Source organism: Loxodonta africana, chromosome 3 (genome assembly GCF_030014295.1).
Source record: "Loxodonta africana isolate mLoxAfr1 chromosome 3, mLoxAfr1.hap2, whole genome shotgun sequence".
NCBI classification, from domain to species: domain Eukaryota; kingdom Metazoa; phylum Chordata; class Mammalia; order Proboscidea; family Elephantidae; genus Loxodonta; species Loxodonta africana.
Window position 1 is genome coordinate 159,961,934 of NC_087344.1, and position 21,467 is coordinate 159,983,400.

Consider the following 21,467-nt stretch of genomic DNA (forward strand, 5'->3'; position numbering starts at 1 on the left):
AAGAGATAAGGATCTTCCCCTAGAGCTGACAGAAAGAGAGAAAAGAACAGAGGCTTATTGATGCCCTGAATTCAGACTCCTAGCATCTAAAACTGTGAGACAAAAAATTTCTGTTCTTTAAAGCCACTCTCCCATGTTTTTGTTACGGCAGAACTAAGTAACTAAGACAGAAAAGTAACAGCAAAAATAACCTGTGGGATGGGAGCTACAGGGTAGCAGGAAAGGAGCCCTAGACTTTGGGTGATAAAGTCTCATTTCTGCTGCTAATGAGCTTGGGTAGCTTACATCAACCCTTTTTTTCATCTCTACAATAAAGTGGTTAGATAAAAAGTGTTCTAAGTGCCCTCAAACTCTGCTAAAAAAGGCTCTGCACCCACTGAGAGAGGGTCGGTGATGCAGATCCCAAAAACTCACTGCCATGGAGTCGATTCCAACTCATGGCGACCCTACAGGACAGAGTAGTACTGCCCCACAGGGTTTCCAAGGCTGTAAATCTTTACGGAAGCAGATTGCTAAAACTTTCTCCTACAGAGTGGCTGGTGGGTTTGAACCACCAACCTTTTGGTTGGCAGCCAAGAGCTTTAGCCACTGTGCCACCAGGGCTCCTCCAGTGGTGCAGAAGCAGGCTTATAAAGAACCAGAGCTGAAAATAAAAAAAAAGGACTAGAGCTGTAACCCCCTTGATCCAAGCAACCCCTCACCCACCAGTCCCTGGAACGAGGAGGGGAAGAAAGAGACACAGCACACATGGTGAAAGCCACCATGTCCACTTCAACTAATATGCTCAGATCCTGAAAACCAGCAAGGCCTGGCGGTGCAGACCAGGGACCAGCAGCTTCAGCATCGCCAGGGGATTTGTTAGAACCATGTCTTTGGCCCAGCTCCAGACACTGTTGTTGTTGTGGGCTGTTGTGTCGGTTCTGACTCATAGCAACCTTATATGACACAGTAGAACTGCCCCATAGGGTTTCCAAGGAGCAGCTGGTGGATTTGAACTGCTGACCTTTTGGTTAGCAGTCTGAGCTCTTAACCACTTCGCCACTAGGGCTCCATTCCAGACGTACTGAATACTAATCTTGGAGGTGGGGCCTGAGGCCTGTGATCTGTATTTTAAAAAGCCTTCCAGGCAGAGCTTACGCATACTGAAGTTTCAGCAACACGGGAGCAGGACACAGTCCAAAGACTCTAGCAGGTCACGTTTATAAACTGATAGTTCACTCTGGCATTAAAAAAAAAAAAAGTATAATCCATGAGGGTGTTAATGTCCAGGAGGCAGGGGGGCAATGGGACATACCTTGCTCTCCGCTTTTTTACCCGACGTTCATGCTCCGCTTCTTCGTAATACAACTCGTTGTGGCTTGAGTCCCTGCGCCGAGCTGCTGCGGCAATCATGGCCCTGGACTGACCAGTGGCGTTGTTACTGGGGCCTTTGGGAAGGATGGTGAAGGAAGAACAGTTTGAGTGCCAACTAGTACCAGCGTCTGTCAATATCATCCACCTATCTCCATTTAGCACACACAACAAATCCTCAAAGTAACTTCCTAGGAAGGAGAGCCATAGCCTGGCTCCACATTCGCTATGCCCAAGGAGAGGAAGTAAATCTTCCTAAGCCCCAATGTGACCTGCAGAAACGGAAACAGGACCCCGAAGGGGAGGGAGAATGCTCGACAATTAAAATATGGGCCAAAAATAACAGAGAGTGACCTGAAGATGTTACTTACCATCTGTTACATAAAGTTTCAGTTTGGCCATAAAGACAAGCTGAAACATTACATTTCAGCAATAAGACAATGAGCAAGAATGAGAGGGGTGGGGAGGACAAGGACAGAGAAAAAAAGAATGTCAAGGGAGGTGGAGACACAGCTCACACACAGGACAACAAGCTATGCTGGAACATCACGGCAGCCACAGCGTTAACAGAAAGCACCAATACTTGAGAACATGCCAAGGGGCCCATATATTAATCCACACTCGTAACTCCTGCTCTCATTCCCTGAATACTCATCATCTAAACTTTTCGGAAGGACAAGGCACATTTTATGCATTCTTATGTTTCGTCTACCTAGTGACTTGGTTTTGCTAGTGGAAATTTTCACTGAGGTTTCTGGTGACTGGTGAAATTTACCAACCCTTCAGGATTCAGGAGGAGCACGCACCGCAAAGAGACAAAAACACAATGGTGAAGTTATCACCTCCAGAACTGACACTGGCTATAAATCACTTGCCTTGCTGACAACATGATCCTCTTCTACGGTTTGCAAAGCTCTTGCCCTGACCCAAACAGTCCAGGAAGAAATGATACCGTGTCCTGTTTCTTGCACTAAACCATCTGATACCCTGAAACAACGCTCTGACTTCCCCGCCTGGCCTCCGGCCTTCTGTCACCCACTCAAACCCAGCTCCTAGCCAGGATTGAGAAACGCCTGTAAGTATCTCACCAGATGCCAGAGCTACAGAGATTTCTAGTCTTAACTAATTTGGATAGCTTTCTGAATCTTTGGGCAGTTTATCCAAATTTTGAAAAGCAGCCCTTTCCTAATAGCTTTCAATAAGATGTTCCTAGTAGGAGGCGAGAGACACACACCACTATTGTTTTCAACCACATACTCCCCAAATGAAGGACCCTCCCACATATGCAGATTGTAAATCAACATTCCTTTGAAAATCTGCCTGGCTGCAACAAAACAGAAATTGTTCTGAAATGAGAATGTACCATGAAGACAAACACTGAGACGAGGCAGAACCAAACAGACCACAAAGTTAAGCTAAGTGACCATCTGAACCGCGCCCCCTACTTCCACCACAGGACTGTTTCAAGGCACCTACCGTCTACATTGTAGACTTTCAGCCCCGCCATGTTCTTGCCTGCTCGGAATTTGGAGGCTGTGAGGAGGTTGGGGTTATAGATGGTGAAATCTTTGTAGTAATTTTCCAGAACCACCAAAGCTGCTCGCTGGATACTGAGAAAAGAGGACAAAATTAATGCAAAGCTTTGCCATTGAAGAAGCTGGTTCAAAATGATAAATCCCCTTTTTGTGGCAGGTAAAGAAAAAAAAAAAATTTTTTTTTCTTTTTTTTAAAGTCATAAAATACCAAAGATAATCTCTCACAGAGAAGGCTAATGGGTCTCTCATCACACCTGTCTCCAGGATGAAAATTTAAAGATGAAAAAAAATTTCTGTGGCCAAGTGGCTTCCAAGTCCTTCCCAGGACATATCATCAGCCACATCTCATCCAGCCTATAGATGCAAAAGGAAGAAATTACGACTTACTTACATTTGTATAGATGACATGGGCTTTATTTCCTCCCCAGTTTACAAAAGAAGAAACTGAGGCCCCCAAAGAGGTCAAGAGATCTAATGATGGTCACAGAGCTAATGAGTGGAAGAACAAACAGTAGATTCAAGTTTCTTAGGTTCTACTTCAGTGTTTTCTCCCCTATACCTCATTGTCCCTTGGCATAAGGAATCCTGGGTTTTAGGTTTTATATTGATCAGGACAATTACAACCACACAGGGCAGGGCTCACTTAAAATAAGCAGGATGAAGACATTTAAAAAAAATCCAAACTCGGGGTGGGGCCAAGATGGCAGAATAGCCAAATACTTCCTGTGATCCCTTTTATAACAAAGACCAGAAAAAACAAGTGAAATGATTATATTTATGATAAGCTAGGAGCCCTGAACATCAATGGCAGAGGTAGAAAACGGACTAAGTGGAAGGGGCAGGAAGAGACGGTTCAGAAGTGGAGAGGAGTTTCCAGACCTGAATCACTGGGATCCCTCAGACACCATTCCTGGGAGTGGCTGTGGCGGGCTGGTGGTAGCGTTCCACCACAGTTTCCTCAGGGATAAGCAGCCAGCCACACAGCCTACTCACACCTCTGGAACCAGAGCAGAATGGTGCTCTCGGCAAAAGCTAAGTACATGCATATATTTTACCACGCCCCCACAGCCCCCAAGATGGCTTCGGTGGCTGTTGATTTCCCTGGGCCTGAGATAGGCTATGTTGAGTGTCTGGAGCCATCTTCCTGGCCTTGGAGTAGGAATAAATTCACAACTAGGGGAAAAGATAATTTGTCAGCTCCACTAACTAGGGGCCTTGTTGGCAGGTTGTAACCATTTCAGCTGCACGGTAAAGAGGTGGGTGTTTGATATGTACCGCTTTGCCTATTAAAAACGGTCCTCACCTACCCACATCAGGGGCATAAGGACTAGTGGCTCCACTCAGGTCACCCAGCCACCTGCAACAGGGGTCCAAGAATAACTGGTACCTCCCAGTCATTACAAACAAAAGCATTACGTGCCCATGGTCCGTCTGCAGAAGGCACCCACCTGTACGCTTTAGGGAAGAGGGAAGCACTTTCCTCACATTCAGGGGACGGTTCTCAGCCCCCGGCCTTGTTCAGAGTGTGATCCCCTACTGCAACCAGACACCGGTACCTACACCAATTACCCCTGCCCCTCTAAGGCTGCTGGACAGAGTCTGTACCACACACTTGATTACCAGCTACCTGGACACCTGAGCTGAATTCATACAAGAAAAGCAAATGGACTGTTAGACTGAAATACCTGATAACAGCTCAAGCCATCTGGTAACTGGACATCAGAGCTTTAAAGGTAAAAATAATCAAGCTAGCTCACTCAGGCAACCCATCTGGGTATATCAAAGCAAAAACAAAGCAAGAAGCTGGGATACAGTAAGCAAACATAAAATAAACTAATACAAAAACTTACACATGGCTCGGAGACAACAGTCAATATCAAGTCACATAAAGAAACAGACCATGATCACCTCAACAAGCTCTCAAAACAAAGAATCGATGGCTCTTCTGGACGAAGGTGCCTTCCTGGAATTACCAGATGCAGAATTCAAAAGATTAATATACAGAACTCTTTAAGACATCAGGAACGAAATTCGAAAGGAGATCAGGCAATATACAGAACAAGCCAAGGAACACACACGTGGTTCAAAAAATTAAAATGGTTATTCAAGAACATAATGAAAAATTTAATAAGCAGCAAAAATCCACAGAGAGACGGCAAACAGAAATTCAGAAGATTAACAATAAAATTACAGAATTAGAAAACTCAATAGAAAATCAGAAGAGCAGAATTGAGCAAGTGGAAGGCAGAACTGGCGACCTTGAAGATAAAGCACTTGGCACCAATATATCTGAAGAAAAATCAGATAAAAGAATTTAAAAAATGAAGAAATCATAAGAATCATGTGATACTCTATCAAGAGAAATAACCTACAAGTGATTGGAGTACCAGAACAGGGACAGATAACAGAAAATACAGAGAGATTTGTTGGCAGAAAACGTCCCTGATATCATGAAAGGTAAGAAGATATCTATCCAAGATGCTCATTGAACTCCACATAAGGTAGATTCTAAAAGAAAGTCACCAAGATATATTATAATCAAACTTGCCAAAACCAAAGATAAAGAGAGAATTTTAAGAGCAACTAGGGACAAACGAAAAGTCACCTACAACGGAGAGTCAACAAGAATAAGCTCGGACTACTCGACAGAAACCATGCAGGCAAGAAGGCAATGCGATGACTTATATAAAGCATTGAAGGAAAAAAATTGCCAGCCAAGAATCATATATCTAGTAAAACTGTCTCTCAAATATGAAGATGAAATTAGGACATTCCAGATAAACAGAAGTTTAGGGAATTCGTAAAAACCTAACCAAAACTACAAGAAATACTAAATGGAGTTCTTTGGTTAGAAGATCAATAATATCAGGTATCAACCCAAGACTAGAACAATGGACAAAGCAATCAGATGTCAACCCAGACAGGGAAATCACAAAAAAAATCAAGATAAAAACACGCTCAAAACAGGGAAACAACGATGTTATTACAAAAAAGAAGACAACATTAAAACAAGAAAGAGGGACTAAGAAATGTAGTCATAGATCTTTCATAGGAAGAGGATGACAAGGAGACTTAAAGAAATAAAAGTTAGGTTTAAACTTAGAAAAATAGGGGTAAATACTAAGGTAACCACAAAGGAGACTATCTTAACTCATCAAAATACAAGGAAAAAAAAGAGACTCAGCAGAAACAAAATCAACAATGAATAAGAGGAAAAGCCAATATATAAACAACTCAGCACAAAAAATTAAGTGGGAAAAAGAAACTGTCAACAACACACAAAAAAGGCATCAAAATAACAGCACTAAACTCACACCTATCTATAATTACGCTAAACATAAACGAACTAAATGCACCAATAAAGAGACAGAGAGTGGAAGAATGGATTAAAAAAACAAGATATGTCTACATGCTGCCTACAAGAGACACAAACTAAAACTCAAAGGATGGAAAAAAATATACCAAGCAAATAACAATCAAAAAAGAGCAGGAGTGGCAGTATTAATTTCCGACAAAACAGGCTTTAGAGTTAAATCCACCACAAAGGACAAGGAAGGACACTATATAATGATTACAGAGACAATATACCAGGAGTATGTAACCATATTAAATATTTATGCACACAATGACAGGGCGGCAAGATACATAAAACAAACACAGCAGTGAAAAGTGAGATAGACAGCTCCATAATAATAGTAGGAGACTTCAACACACCACTTACAGTGAAGTACAGGACATCCAGAAAGAAGCTCAATAAAGAAATGGAAGATCTAAATGCCATAATCAACCAACTGGACCTCATAAACATATATAGAACACTCCACCCAACAACAGCCAAGTATACTTTCTTTTCTAGTGCACACGGAACATTCTCTAGAATAGACGTATTAGGTCATAAAGCAACCCTTAGCAGAATCCGAAACACTGAAATATTACAAAGCATCTTCTCTGACCATAGGCCATAAAAGGAGAAATCAATAGCAGGAAAAGCAGGGGAAAAGAAATCAAACACTTGGAAACTGAACAATACCCTGCTCAAAAATGACTTGGTCATACAAGACATTAAGGATGGAATAAAGAAATCCATAGAATGCTATGGAAATGAAAACACTCCCTATTAGAACCTTTGGGACACAGGAAAAGCAGTGCTAAGAGGTCAATTTATAGTAAATGCACACATACAAAAAAAAGAAAGAGCCAAAATCAAAGAATTATCCCTACAACATGAACAAATGAAAGAGAGCAACAAAACAAACTGTCAGGTACCAGAAGAAAGCAAATAATAAAAATTACAGCAGAATTAAATAGAAAACAGAAAAACAATTCAAAGAGTTATTAACAAGACCAAAAGCTGGTTCTTTGAAAAAATTAACAAAATTCATAAGCCACTGGCCAAACTGATAAAAGAAAAACAGGTGAGGAAGCAAATAACCTAAATAAGAAATGAGATGGGTAAAACAGACCCAACTGAAATTAAAAGAATCATATCAGATTACTACGAAAAATTGTACTCTAACAAATTTGAAAACCTAGAAGAAATGGATGAGTTCCTAGAAATGAACTACCTACCTAAACTAACACAAACAGAGGTAGAACAACTAAATAGACCCATAACAAAAGAAAAGAGTGAAAAGGTAATCAAAAAACTCCCCCCTCAAAAAAAGCCCTGGGTTTATTGCAGCACTGTTTACAATAGCAAAAAGATGGACGCAACCAAGGTGCCCATCAACGGAAGAATGGATAAATTATGTTATACTCACACAATGGAATACTACGCATCGATAAAGAACAGTGAGGAATCTGTGAAACATTTCATAACATGGAGAAACCTGGAAGGCATTATGCTGAGTGAAATTAGTTGCAAAAGGACAAATATTGTGTAAGACCAGTTACGAGAGGGAGGAGAGGGTGGGAGAGGGGTATCCCCTAATTAGATAGTAGATAAGAACTACTTTAGGTGAAGGGAAAGACAACACACAGTACAGGGCAGGTCAGCACAACTGGATTAAACCACAAGCAAAGAAGTTTCCTGAATAAACCGAATGCTTCGAAGGCCAGCCTAGCAGGGGCAGCGGTTTGAGGACCATGGTTTCAGGGGACACCTAAGTCAATTGGAAGAATAAAATCTATGAAGAAAACATCCTGCATCCCACTTTGAAGAGTGGTGTCTGGGGTCTTAAACGCTGGCAAGCAGCCATCTAAGATTCATTACCTGGTCTCAACCAACCTGGATCAAAGGAGAATGAAGAACACCAAGGACACAAGGTAATTATAAGCCCAAGAGACAGAAAGGGCCACATGAACCAGAGACCTACATCATCCTGAGACCAGAAGAACTAGAAGGTGCCCGGCTACAACCGATGACTGCCCTGACAGGGAACACAACAGAGAACCCCTGAGGGAGCAGGAGACCAGTGGGATGCAGACCCCAAATTCTCATAAGACCAGACTTAATGGTCTGACTGAGACTAGAAGGATCCCAGTGGTCATGGCCCCCAGACCTTCTGTTGGACCAGGACAGGAACCATTCCCAAAGCCAACTCTTCAGACATGGATTGGACTGGACAATGGGTTGGAGATGGATGCTGGTGAGGAGTGAGCTTCTTGGATCAGGGGGACACTTGAGATTATGCTGGCATCTCCTGCCTGGAAGGGAGATGAGGGTAGAGGGGGTTAGAAGCTGGAGAAAAGGACACAAAAAGATAGAGTGGAGGGAGAGAGCAGGCTGTCTCATTAGGGGGAGAGTAACTGGAGTATGTAGCAAGGTGTATTTAAGTTTTTGTGTGACAGACTGACTTGATTTGTAAACTTTCACTTAAAGCACAATAAAAATTATTTAAAAAAAGCACTGGCCCTGACGGCTTCACTGCAGAGTTCTACCAAACTTTCAGAGAAGAGTTAACACCACTACTACTAAAGGTATATCAGAGCACAGAAAACGACGGAATACTCCCAAACTCATTCTATGAAGCCAGCATATCCCTGATACCAAAACCAGGTAAAGACACAACAAAAAAAGAAAATTACAGACCTATATCCCTCATGGAAACCCTGGTGGTGCAGTGGTTAAACACTACAGCTGCTAACCAAAAGGTTGGCAGTTCAAATCCACCAGGCGCTCCTTGAAAACTATATGGGGCTGTTCTACTCTGACAAATAGGGTTGCTATGAGTAGGAATCGACTCGACGGAAACAGGTTTGGTTTTTGGTTTTATATGCCTCATGAACTAAGATGCAAAAGTCCTCAACAAAATTCTAGCCAATAGAATTCAACAACATATCAAAAAAATAATTCATCATAACCAAGTGGGATTCATACTGGGCATGCAGGGATGGTTCAACATTAGAAAAACAATTAATGTAATCTACCACAAAATAAAACAAAAGAATCACATGATTCATCCGTTGATGCAGAAAAGGCATTTGACAAAGTTCAACACCCATTCATGATAAAAACTCTCAGCAAAATATAATAGAAGGAAAATCCCTCAACATAATAAAGGGCATTTATACAAAGCCAACAGCCAACATCATCCTAAATGGAGAGAGCCTGAAAGCATTCCCATTGAGATCATGAACCAGACAAGGATGCCCTTTATCACCACTCTTATTCAACATTGTGCTGGAAGTCCAAGCCAGAGCAATTAGGCTAGATAAAGAAATAAAGGGCATCCAGATTGGTAAGGAAGAAGTAAAAGTATCTCTATTTGCAGATGACATGACCTTATACACAGAAGACCCTAAAGAATCAAGAAAACTACTGAAACTAATAGAAGAGTTCAGCAGAGTATCAGGATACAAGATAAACATACAAAAATCAGTTGGATTCCTCTACATCAACAAAAAGAACATTGAGGAGGAAATCACCAAATCAATTATCATTTATAGTTTTCCCCAGGAAGATAAAATACTTAGGAATAAATCTTACCAGAGATATAAAAGACCTGTACAAAGAAAACTACAAGACACTACTGCAAGAAACCAAAGTGACCTATGTAAGTGGAAAAACATACCTCGCTCATGGATAGGAAGACTTAACATTGTAAAAATGTCTACTCTCCCAAAAGTGATCTATAGATACAATGCAATTCCGATTCAAATTCCAACAACATTTTTTAATGAGATGAGAAACAAATCACCAACTTTATATGGAAGGGAAAGAGGCCCCAGATAAGTAAAAAAGCATTACAGAAAAAGAAGAACAAAGTGGGAGGCCTCACTCTACCTGATTTTAGAGCCTATTATACCGACACAGTAGTCAGAACAGCCTCATACTGGTACAACAACAGATATATAGACCAATGGAACAGAATTGAGAATCCAGACATAAATCCATCCACATATGAGCAGCTGATATTTGATAAAGGCCCAAAGTCAGTTAAATGGGGAAAAGACAGTCTGTTTGACAAATGGTGCTGGCATAACTGGATATCCATCTGCAAAAAATGAAACAAGACCCATACCTCACACCATCCACAAAAACTAACTCAAAATGGATCAAAGACCCAAATATAAAATCTAAAATGATAAAGATCATGAAAGAAAAAATAGGGACAACATTAGGAGCCCTAATATATGGCATAAACAGTATATAAAACATTACTAACAATGCAGAAGAAAAACTAGACATCTGGGAGCTCCTAAAAATCAAACACCTATGTTCATCCAAAGACTTCACCAAAAGAGTAAAAAGATTACCTACAGACTGGAAAAAAGTTTTTAGCTATGACATTTCTGATCAGCATCTGATCTCTAAAATCTACATGATACTGCAAAAACTCAACTACAAAAAGACAAATAACCCTACATAAAAAATGGACAAAGGATATGAACAGGCACTTCACTAAAGATGACATTTGGGTAGCTAACAGATACATGAGGAAATGCTCACGATCATTAGCCATTAGAGATATGCAGATCAAAACTACAATGAGATTCCATCTCACTCCAACAAGGCTGGCATTCAGCAAAAACACAAAATAATAAATGTTGGAGAGGTTGTAGAGAGCCTGCAACACTTACTGCTGATGGGAATGTAAAATGGTACATCCACTTTGGAAATCGATTTGGCACTTCCTTAAAAAACTAGAAATAGAATTACCATACGATCCAGCAATCCCAATCCTTGCAGTATATCCTAGAGAAGAGCCCTTACACGAACAGATATATGCACACCCATGTGCACTGCAGCACTGTTTACAATAGCAAAAAGATGGAAGCAACCAAGGTGCCCATCAACGCAAGAATGGATAAATAAATTATGTGTATTTTAAAATATTCACACAATGGAATACTACCCATCAATAAAGAACAATGATGAATCCATGAAACATTTTATAACATGGAGGAATCTGGAAGGCATTATGCTGAGTGAAATTAGTTAGGTGTTAAAGGACAAATATTGTATAAGACCACTATCATAAGAAATGGAGAAACAGTTTAAACAGAGAAGAAAATATTCTTTGATGGTTATGAGAGGCGAGAAGGAGGAAGACCAGGAGAGGGGTTTTCACTATTAGATAGTAGAGAAGAATTATTTTAGGTGAAAGGAAAGGCAACATGATACAGGTGAGGTCAGCACAATTTGACTAAACCAAAAGCAAAGAAGTTTCCTGAATAAACTGTATGCTTCAAAGGCCAGCGTACCATGGCCAGGGGTTTGGGGACCATGGTTTCAGGGGACATCTAAGTCAACTGGCAGAATAAAATCTATTAAGAAAACATTCTGCATCCCACTTTGAAGAGTGGCTTCTGAGGTGTTAAATGCTAGCAAAGGGCCATCTAAGATTCACCAATGGGCCTCAACCCACCTGGATCAAAGGAGAATGAAGAACACCAAAGACACAAGGTAATTATGAGCCCAAGAGACAAAAAGGACCACATAATCCAGAGACTACATCAGCCTGAGACCAGAAGAACTAGATGGTGCCTGTGTATAACCAATGACTGCCCTGACAGGGAACACAACAGAGAACCCCTGAGGGAGCAGGAGAGCAGTGGGATGCAGACCCCAAATTCTCGTAAAAAGAGCAGACTTAATGGTCTGAGGCTAGAAGGACCCCAGAGGTCACTGTCCCCAGGCCTTCTGTTAGCCTAAGACAGGAACCATTCCCAAAGGCAACTCTTCAGACAGGGATTGGACTAGACTATGGGATAGAAGGAAACCCTGGTGGCATAGTGGTTAAGTGCTACGGCTGCTAACCAAAGGGTCGGCAGTTTGAATCCGCCAGGCACTACTTGGAAACTCTATGGGGCAGTTCTACTCTGTTCTATAGGGTAGCTATGAGTCAGAATCGACTCGACCAGAATTGACTCGGCGGCACTGGGATTGGGATGAGATAGAAAATGATACTGGTAAAGAGTGAGCTTCTTGGATCAAGGAGACACATGAGGCTATGTTGGCATCTCCTGTCTGGAGGGGAGATGAGAAGGCAGAGGGGGTCAGAAGCTAGCCGAATGGACACAAAAATAGAGAGTGGAGGGAAAGGAGCATGCTGTCTCATTAGGGGGAGAGCAATTAACAGTATATAGCAAGGTGTATATAAATTTTTTGTATGAGAGACTGACTCGATTTGTGAACTTTCACTTAAAGCACAATAAAAATTAAAAAAAAAAAAAAAACTCATTGCCATATGTCTTAGTCATCTAGTGCTGCTATAACAGAAATACCACAAGTGGGTGGCTTTAAAAAAGAGAAATCTATTCTCTCACAGTCTAGGAGGCTAGAAATCCAAATTCTTGGTGTCAGTTCTAGGTGAAAGGCATTCTCTCTCTGTTCACCTTCTTATCAATGCTCCCCCAGACTAGGAGCTTCTCTGTGCAGGAACCCCAGTTCCAAAGGACATGCTCTGCTCCCAGCACTGTTTTCATGATGGTATGAAGTCCCCCTGTCACTCTGCTCCCTTCTCTCCATTATATCTCAAGAGATTGCCTCCAGACACAATCCAATCTTGTAGATTGAATCCTGCCTCACTAACACAACTGCTGCCCATCCTCCTTCATTAACATCATAGGGGCAGGATTTATAACATATAAGAAAATCATACAACACCTGGAAGCATGGCCCAGCCAAATTGATACACACATTTTTGGGCAGACATAATTCAATCCATGACACCATAGAATCAATTTCAACTTATGGCAACCCCATGTGTTACAAATAACTGCTCCAAAGGGTTTTCTTGGCTGTAATCCTTACAGAAGCAGGTCATCAGGCCTTTCTTCTGCAGTTTGAACTGCCAACCTTTCGGTTAGTAGCTGAGAATAAACCATTTGCCCCACCCAGTGACCTTATGCAGACATTAGATATTAGTCAGCCCTGACTCCTCTTCTTTGTCCCATCTATCTCTCCCTGGGCCAGCCTGAGCTCCCTCTTTCCAGACCTCAGGAGCTCCCTGCAGTCTCAGCTGAGGCTGTTTTCTCTTTCTTGGTCCACACTCCTACCTCTTGGATTGCTGTCTCTGGCCCTCAGCAGAGGTGCATGAAGGCGGACTACTTCTGCCTCAATGTCCTATGATCTCCAACCCATTCCCTGCTCGGACCCTTGAAGAACAGTGAAGGAGGTAGAATGTAGGATACATTCCTGTTTTAGTTGTCCAGTGCTGCTGTTATGGATTGAATTGTGTCCCCAAAAATCTGTGTCAACTCGGCTAGGGCATGATTCCAAATATCCTGTGACTGTCCACCATTTTGACATCTGATGTGATTTTCCTATGTGTTATAAATCCTACATCTATGATGTTAATGAGATGGATTATGGGCAGTTATGTTAATAAGGCAGGACTCAATCTACAAGATTAGGTTGTGTTTTCAGTCAGTCTCTTTTGAGATATAAAAAAGACAAGTGAGCAGAGAAACACCGGAACCTCATACCACCAAGAAAGCAGCGCTGGGAGCAGAGCAAGTCCTTTGGACCCAAGGTTCCTGTGCTGAAAAGCTCCTAGATCAGGGAAAGATTGATGACAATGACCTCCCCCAGAGCCCAAAAAGAGAGAGAGCCTTCCCCTGGGGCTGGTACCCTGAATTTGGCCTTCTAGCCTCCCAGACTGTGAGAGGATAAATTTCTGATTGTTAAAGCTATCCACTTGTGGTAGTTCTGTTACAGCAGCATTAGATAACTAAGACAGCTGCTATAACAGAAATGCTACAAATCATAGTTTTAAAAAACAGAAATTTTATTTTCTCACAGTTTAGGAGACCAGAAGTTCAACTTCAGGAGATGGCTTTCTCTCTCTGTTGGCTCTAGAGGAAGGTCCTTGTCTCTTCAGCTCCTGGGTGATCTTCAGGGCTGGCATCTCTCTTCTCCCATGTCTGCTCTGCCTGCTTGTTTAATCTCTTTTATATCTCAAAAGAGATTGACTCAAGATACATCCTACACTAATCCTCCTTCATTAACATGACAAAGACAACCCATTCCCAAATGGGATTACAATCACAGGCATAGAGGTTAAGATGTACTACACATATTTTGCGGGGAGGCGAAATTCAACCCAGAATAATTCCAAAGGCTCAAATGAGTGGTCATGTTTGTAAAATACACTTCAGCTTGTACACTAATGCTGACTTCCCTTGTCTGTGGGCTCCCTGCGCCCATCGGCCTAGGTTGACTCTATTCTGGACACAGACAATACTCAACCCTGATGTAGAGCAATCAATGGGAGAGGATCTTTCCCCAATTCCCACTCTTGGGGAGCCAGAGGGAAGGAAGAGATGACCAAGGAGCTGCCTGTCTGGAGAACAGAGAGGTGGAGCAGGTAAGAGAGGAGCCTGAAACCAAGGTGCTCAAAACTGAGAACGACACACGGCTCCTCCATCACCCTGCCCTCTTCAGATGGGCATTCCCAGCTCTATCCTCAGGCCCTCTGTCCACTGCTCAAATGCGTGGCTGGCCACCTTTAGGGCAAGTCCGCTTTGAAGCCGAACCTTGGGAAGCCCCCCCAGGCTGGGATGACATAGCTGGGGTCTGAACAGCATTGCTGAGATGGCAGATAGACCCCACATGCCCTCCTGGAGCCCTGGGGGAGAGCCTGGGACAGCAGGAAAGAGGTAGGAAACAGGAGAGTAGACATGGGAAGGGTGGTCAGGCCTCAGAAAGGAGTATGGCAGACAAAAGAACACAGTCTTGGTCTTAGATGCAGGACACTTGCCACTTCAAAGAGCTACATGCAATGACAACCAGAGTGTGTACATATATCACCTCTTTTGGCCATCACAATCATGTGAAGTAGATACTATCATCGCTCCCACTTTACAGACAAGAAACTGAGGCTCAGAAATCTAAGACCTACACAACAGCACACATCTAATGAAGCACAGAGCTAGAACTCCAGTCTGGCTCACAAACCTCCCACTGGTGCCCTCTCCCCCGTGGTGCGTGGCCTCTGCCTAAGAGCGTGCACAGTGATGCCTCCTGCTCTCCAAGCTGGTCAGCAACCACCACTGTGCTAAGCACCACACATTCTTTTTTAATTTTAGTTTTTTCCTTCCTAGTTCCCAGCTACATTGATGAGTTTACAAAGATTATTTGTAAAGCTGGTTTATAATGGCCTGAGCACCAAGATGGGGCTACCTTTGATTCCTGGGTAACCACACTGCTATCCACAGCTTTCAGAGGGATTCAGGGAGCTTCCCTCCACACCAAAACAGCACAGCGCCAGAATTTTCAGCTGGACACACTATCAACTTGACCTTCCCTTAGGGCTCTGCCTCCAGAGTTTACCATGAAGTCTAAAAATTTCCTAGAAGTCAATCCATTGACTTCCTTAAGAAAAACGTCCTTTCTCAGGTATACACACCCAACAGTGCCTCCATTAATAATCTGCATGCAGTTGGTGTTTAGTTTAGTATCAAGCCAGCTGTGTACACTCACGCAAGGCCGATTAACATTGTCAGGAGAAATCTGGAGAGGCCAACCTTGTAGAGTGGAAGTATAAAATTCCTAAGAGCAAATCCAGATTTTGAAAGTCCTAGTCATTCACTTACTCAACTGCTCACTCATTGTCCTCATATTTAAGTTCCTACATTGTTTGCCAAGCACTAGGGATACAGAGATTAGGAGGAGGGAGTTTCTCCTCAGCCAGGCACAACTTGGAACATAAGCTATGTGACCACGTGCCCTCACGCTGGGTAAGCACTGAGAAGAGATCTTAACTGCCTGGAAGGGGGTTGAAGGTTCGGTGTGGTACAGGAGTAGCTTCCAGGAACAGGCGATTTGTGTGTCCTTACATGTCTTTGTGCAGGTGTCCTCTGTGGAAGCTTCAATGGCCTCACCAGGTGGACCCCACCTGTTGGCACAGGCCCAATCGCCCCCTTCCCCCCCTTTCTGTGGCATACTCTGAAACAGGGCAAGTGAGACTTCATCTCCTGCTCCATCGAGAGATTCCCCACCACCCTCTCCCTGATAACGCATCACCAACATACTGTTTTACACACGTATACCAACTCCCTCCCCCCACACATTCCCTCACGTTGCCCTTCCAGATCCTTTTGGCTTTTGGGAGACTAGTAGCTCCTCCACACAGAAAGGAGTCTCGTTTTCTACACACAGAGACACAACGGGATTCAAACTACTTCATCTCTTTCTTACAGAATCCAAGCTTACTGGACCCACTGAGGCTAGAAGGACCACAAATCTGTTGCCCTGAGGAAAAATTTAAACCTTGCACCAAAACTATTCCCTGAAGTCATCTTCAAACTAAACAACAGTTTAATGGAAAGAGTAAAGAATCTTCACCTTGAGCATGTGCTCTGTTTTAAAGAATTATCTATATCAGATCAAATCAACAGTAACTCTACAGCATAGATGAACAGTTCATGGGGCAATGTCCATAATAATATGGGAAGAGAGAGCAAGGATGGTGACACAATGTGAAGAATGTGGCCAATGTCACTGAACTGTACATGTAGAAATTGCTGAATGGGTTATGTTCTGTTGTGTATATTTTCACCAAAAATAAAATATTTAGAAAAAAAAAATTATCCCACACTCATAAATACTGACATGGAAACATCCAGCCAACATCTCTAGGGGCCTGAATTCCAGCAGAAAATTACTTCCTTGATCAAAAGCAAAAACTAAAAAGGCAGTTTTCAAAGGTTATTCTCAGGTTTGTCTTCAAAGCAAAACCACTTTTGGTTGGTGGGTTTTGCTGTTCTATCCAGCCAGGCCACTAGAAGGATCCCAGGAAATCATCCTAACTCAGCAGGGATTTGGGAGATGAGACAGAGAATAGCTGGATTGGAGTCTCACATCTCAACCTCTCCAGTCTGCAGTCAGAGAGAGTGGCCCCTGCTTCCTGGAGGGGCACCCAGCTCCCACCAGGCTTCCCCTACACAGGGTATGTCCCACACCCAACCACCCTTCCCAGGCAGAGGGTCTCCAGACTGGGCAAGCACCATAAGCCCAGAGCTCTAAGTCTACAGCCCACCTCACAGCCCAGCTCAGACCAAAGACCCAGCAAGTGTTCAGGGACTGGACCAGGAACATCGGACAGAAACCATGGATACTGCCTGCATGGGTCTCACAGTCCTCCCAAAGCCTGAGAACCTTAGCCCAGAAAAACCCAACAAGGGAAAAAGTTCAGATGTCCCTCTCTTCAGCGCTCTCGTTTCAACTGAGGAATCAAATGACTCAGAACCCACAATGGACCTGGCCAGCCTCCCAGGCAGACCAGCTAACACCAGAGATGAACAGGTCTTGGGTGAAGTTTATAAAGGCCATTAAGAATTGTTCGCACCCTCACCCAGAGTAAATGGCCTGTTTAACACTCAGCATATCTAGCAGTATCAGGGAATGAGAGTTTCCACTTAAGTAAAAATGCAGTGACACATAACTGAAGTGCCTGACTTTAAAAAAAAAAAAAAAAGTGGTTGTGATATTTTGGATTAAAATCTTTTATATACCTTTCTTTGCCTTTTTAAAGACAGTAAATGGAATATGATTTAACACTTTTTGATGATGTAGGATGATGTTGTTGTTGTTAACTTTATTTTTTTCAATACATTATTGACTACCTAGGAAAAGAACTCAGCACCTACTTATCTACATCCAAGAGCAAGTTTCAGAGGCTCTTATGACATCCATTTTGGTCTTTTCTTTCTTTCATTTTTTTTTTTAATTTTTATTGTGTTTTAAGTGAAAGTTTACAAATCAAGTCAGTCTTTCATACAAAAAATTTATATACCCTTGCTATATACTCCTAATTGCTCTCCTCCTAATGAGACAGCTCGTTCCTTCCTCCACCCTCTCTTTTTGTGTCCATTCCACCAGCTTCTAACACCCTCTTCCCTCTCATCTCCCGTCCAGAGAGGAGATGCCAACACAGTCTCAAGTGTCTACTTGATCCAAGAAGCTCATTCTTCACCAGCATCTTTTTCTATCCCCTTATCCAGTCCAATCCCTGTCAGAAGAGCTGGCTTTGGGAATGGTGCCTGTCCTGGGCTAACAGAAGGTCTGGGGGCCATGGCCACCAGGGTCCTTCTAGTCTCAGTCAGACCATTAAGTCTGGTCTTTTTATGAGAATTTTGGGTCTGCATCCCACTGCTCTCTTTCTCCCTCAGGGGTTCTCTGCTGTGTTCCCTGTCAGGGCAGCCATTGGTTGTAGCCAGGCACCATCTAGTTCTTCTGGTCTCAGGCTGATGTAGTCTCTGGTTTATGTGGTCCTTTCTGTCTCTTGGGCTCGTAATTACCTTGTGTCCTTGGTGTTCTTCATTCTCCTTTGGTCCAGGTGAGTTGACACCCATTGATGCATCTTAGATGGCCACTTGCTAGCATTTAAGACCCCAGATGCCACTCTCCAAAGTGCAGGATGTTTTCTTAATAGATTTTATTATGCTGATTGACTTAGATGTCCCCTGAAATCATGTTTCAGGTCTTTTTAATGACCTTTTGCCTTCTTCACATATGATGTTGTTCACGTCATCCTACAACTCATCTGGTCTACAGTCATTAGTGTCCAATGTGTCAAATCTATTCTCTAGATGGTCTCTAAATTCAGGTGGGATACACTTAAGGTCAAACTTTGGATCTCCTGTACTTAATTTTCTTCAGCTTCAACCTGAACTTACATATAAGCAATTGATGGTCCATTCCACAGTTGGCCCCTGGCCTTGTTCTGACAATATTGAGCTTCTCCATCATCTCTTTCCACAGATGTAGTCGATTTGATTCCTGTTATTTCATCCGGCAAGGTCCATGTGTATAGTCGCCATTTATGTTGTTGAAAAAAAGGTATTTGCAATGAATAAATCATTGGTCTTGCAAAAATCTATCATGCAATCTCTGGCATCATTTCTATCACCAAGGCCATATTTTCCAACTACAGATCCTTTTCTTTGTCTCGAACTTTCATGTTCCAATCACCAATAATTATCAATGTATCTTGATTCCATGTATGAGCAATTTCAGACTGCAGACATTGGTAAAAATCGTCAACTTATCTTTGGCATTAATGGTTGGTGCATAAGTTTGAATAATAGTCGTATTAACTGGTCTTCCTTGAAGATGTATGGGTATCATCCTATCACTGAAAGCACTGCACTTCAGGAGAGATCTTGAAATGTTCTTTTTGACAATAAATGGAATCATTCCTCTTCCATTTATTATTCCTAGCACAGTAGACGGTATGATTGTCCAATTCAAAATAGCCAAGACCAGTCCATTTCAGCTCACTAGTGCCTAAGATATCGAACTTTACTGTTCCATTTCATTTCTGACAAGCTCTCAGTTTTCCTGGATTCATACTTTATACATTCCACACTCCAATTATTAATGGATGTTTGCAGCTGTTACTTCTCATTTTGAGTTGTGCCACATCAGCAAATGAAGGTCCCAAAAGTTTGAATCCATCCACGTCATTAAGGTCATCTCTACTTTGAGGAGACAGCTTTTTCCCCAATCGTATTCTGAGTGCCTGCCAACCTGAGGAGCTCATCTTTCAGCACTATATCAGATAATGTTCTACTGCTATTGATAAAGTGTTCACTGACCAATATTTTTAGAAGTAGACCGCCAGATCCTTCTTCCTAGTCTGTCTTAGTCTAGAAGCTCTGCTGAAACCTATCCACAATGGGCGATTCTGCTGGTATTTGAAATACCAGTGGCACAGCTTCCAGCATCACAACACGCAAGCCACCACAGTATGACAAACTGGCAGATGAGCGGTCAGATATTCTGGTTAAGTGAAACTACACCGTACAACATTATTTCTACTTTATATAGGCTGTGTATTTATCATAGCACTCTCACTCTTACTATGTATTACTGTTATTTCAGATCTTATGTGTTATTTGGTATGATTTGGTATGCTATTTTTTGGGTCTGGGAACACTCAAAATTTTTCCCATATAAATTAATGGTAATTGCTTCTTTGCTTTAGTGGGGCCCTGACGATGAAGTGGTTAAGAGCTCAGCTGCTAACCAAAATGTGAGCAGCTCAAATCCACCAGCTGCTCCTTGGAAACCCTATGGATACAGTTCTACTCTGTCCTATAGAGGCACTACGAGTTATAATCAACTCAACAGCAGCAGGTTTGCTTTGGTTTTTTGGTTCTTCACTTTATGCCATTTCAGCTCACGAAATGTGTCATAGAAACACTTTACTTTCGGATAGCGGGGGAATCCTGTATACATATAAAAAGACAACATGGATAATAGAATATTCAGGATCAGAAGAAGCTGATGTTGTTACTAAGGGAAACAGCAGAGGCAGAGATTGGAGAAGTGATACAGCTACAAGCCAAGGAATACCAAGGATTGCTAGGAGCCACCAGAAGCTGGAAAACAGCAAGAAAGGATCTCCCCTATGGCCTTCAGAGGGACCATGGCCCTGCCAACACCTTGATTTTGGGCATTTAGCCTCCAGAACTATGAGAGAATAAATTTACGTTGTTTTAAACCATCCAGGTTGTGGTATTTTGTTACCACAGCTCTAGGAAACTAATACATGTGTTCGGGGAAAGAATGGAGTAGAAAAAGTGCAAGGCTGGACTAAAGTCAAAGGTAACTGAGGCTCTAGACAAATGGCAAAGGTGAGGAAAGAGAGAGGACAAGTGAGTGGGGGGAGGAAGAGGGTGGGAACAGGGCTGGGAGTTTGTGGGTCCAAGAGAAGGTGAGCTGGCAGTGAAGCAGGCAGCAAACGCTGCTTGAATACTAAGGTCACAGTCTCCTACTGTTTAAGGCGTGCCTGCTCAGGTGACTGCATTTTGGGGCCCAAACCCAGATCTTTGAGGACCCAAAATGAAAGCTGACTCAACTGTTTGTGAAAGCCCCCTACTTACAAGAGACACCTCATGACTTCTGTTTTACCTGACTGCTACTTCTCCTCAAGAAAAATCAACAAGAGCTAAATCCACCTGGATGAGCAGGCTTCACTGTTCCCTGGATGTGGAGATAAACTGGGTATTTACAGAAATATGTGCGTGAACCCAGAGAAGCAAATATAATTACCCCCTGAACACCGCTGCCTCTGCTGAGAACCAGGACACAAGTGTTTTTATCTCCTGGCCCTTCTGCCTTTTAATTAAAATGTTTGTCTCACAGCTGCCTTCAGGAAGCTAGTATAAACAAGTTCCACACAGATAACA

At 42.5% G+C, this 21,467-nt stretch overlaps 1 protein-coding gene across 1 annotated transcript in view; it reads right to left on the reverse strand.

The window, feature by feature from the left end:
• The window catches only part of VANGL1 (VANGL planar cell polarity protein 1), a 72,944-nt gene that overhangs the window by 11,702 nt on the left and 39,775 nt on the right, over nt 1-21,467 (reverse strand). Inside the window, exons 5-6 of the mRNA XM_064282380.1 lie at nt 2,827-2,960; nt 1,295-1,427 (exon numbers count right to left, since the gene is read on the reverse strand). Of these exons, the coding sequence (XP_064138450.1) occupies nt 1,295-1,427; nt 2,827-2,960 (267 nt within the window). The remainder of the gene's footprint in view (nt 1-1,294; nt 1,428-2,826; nt 2,961-21,467) is intronic.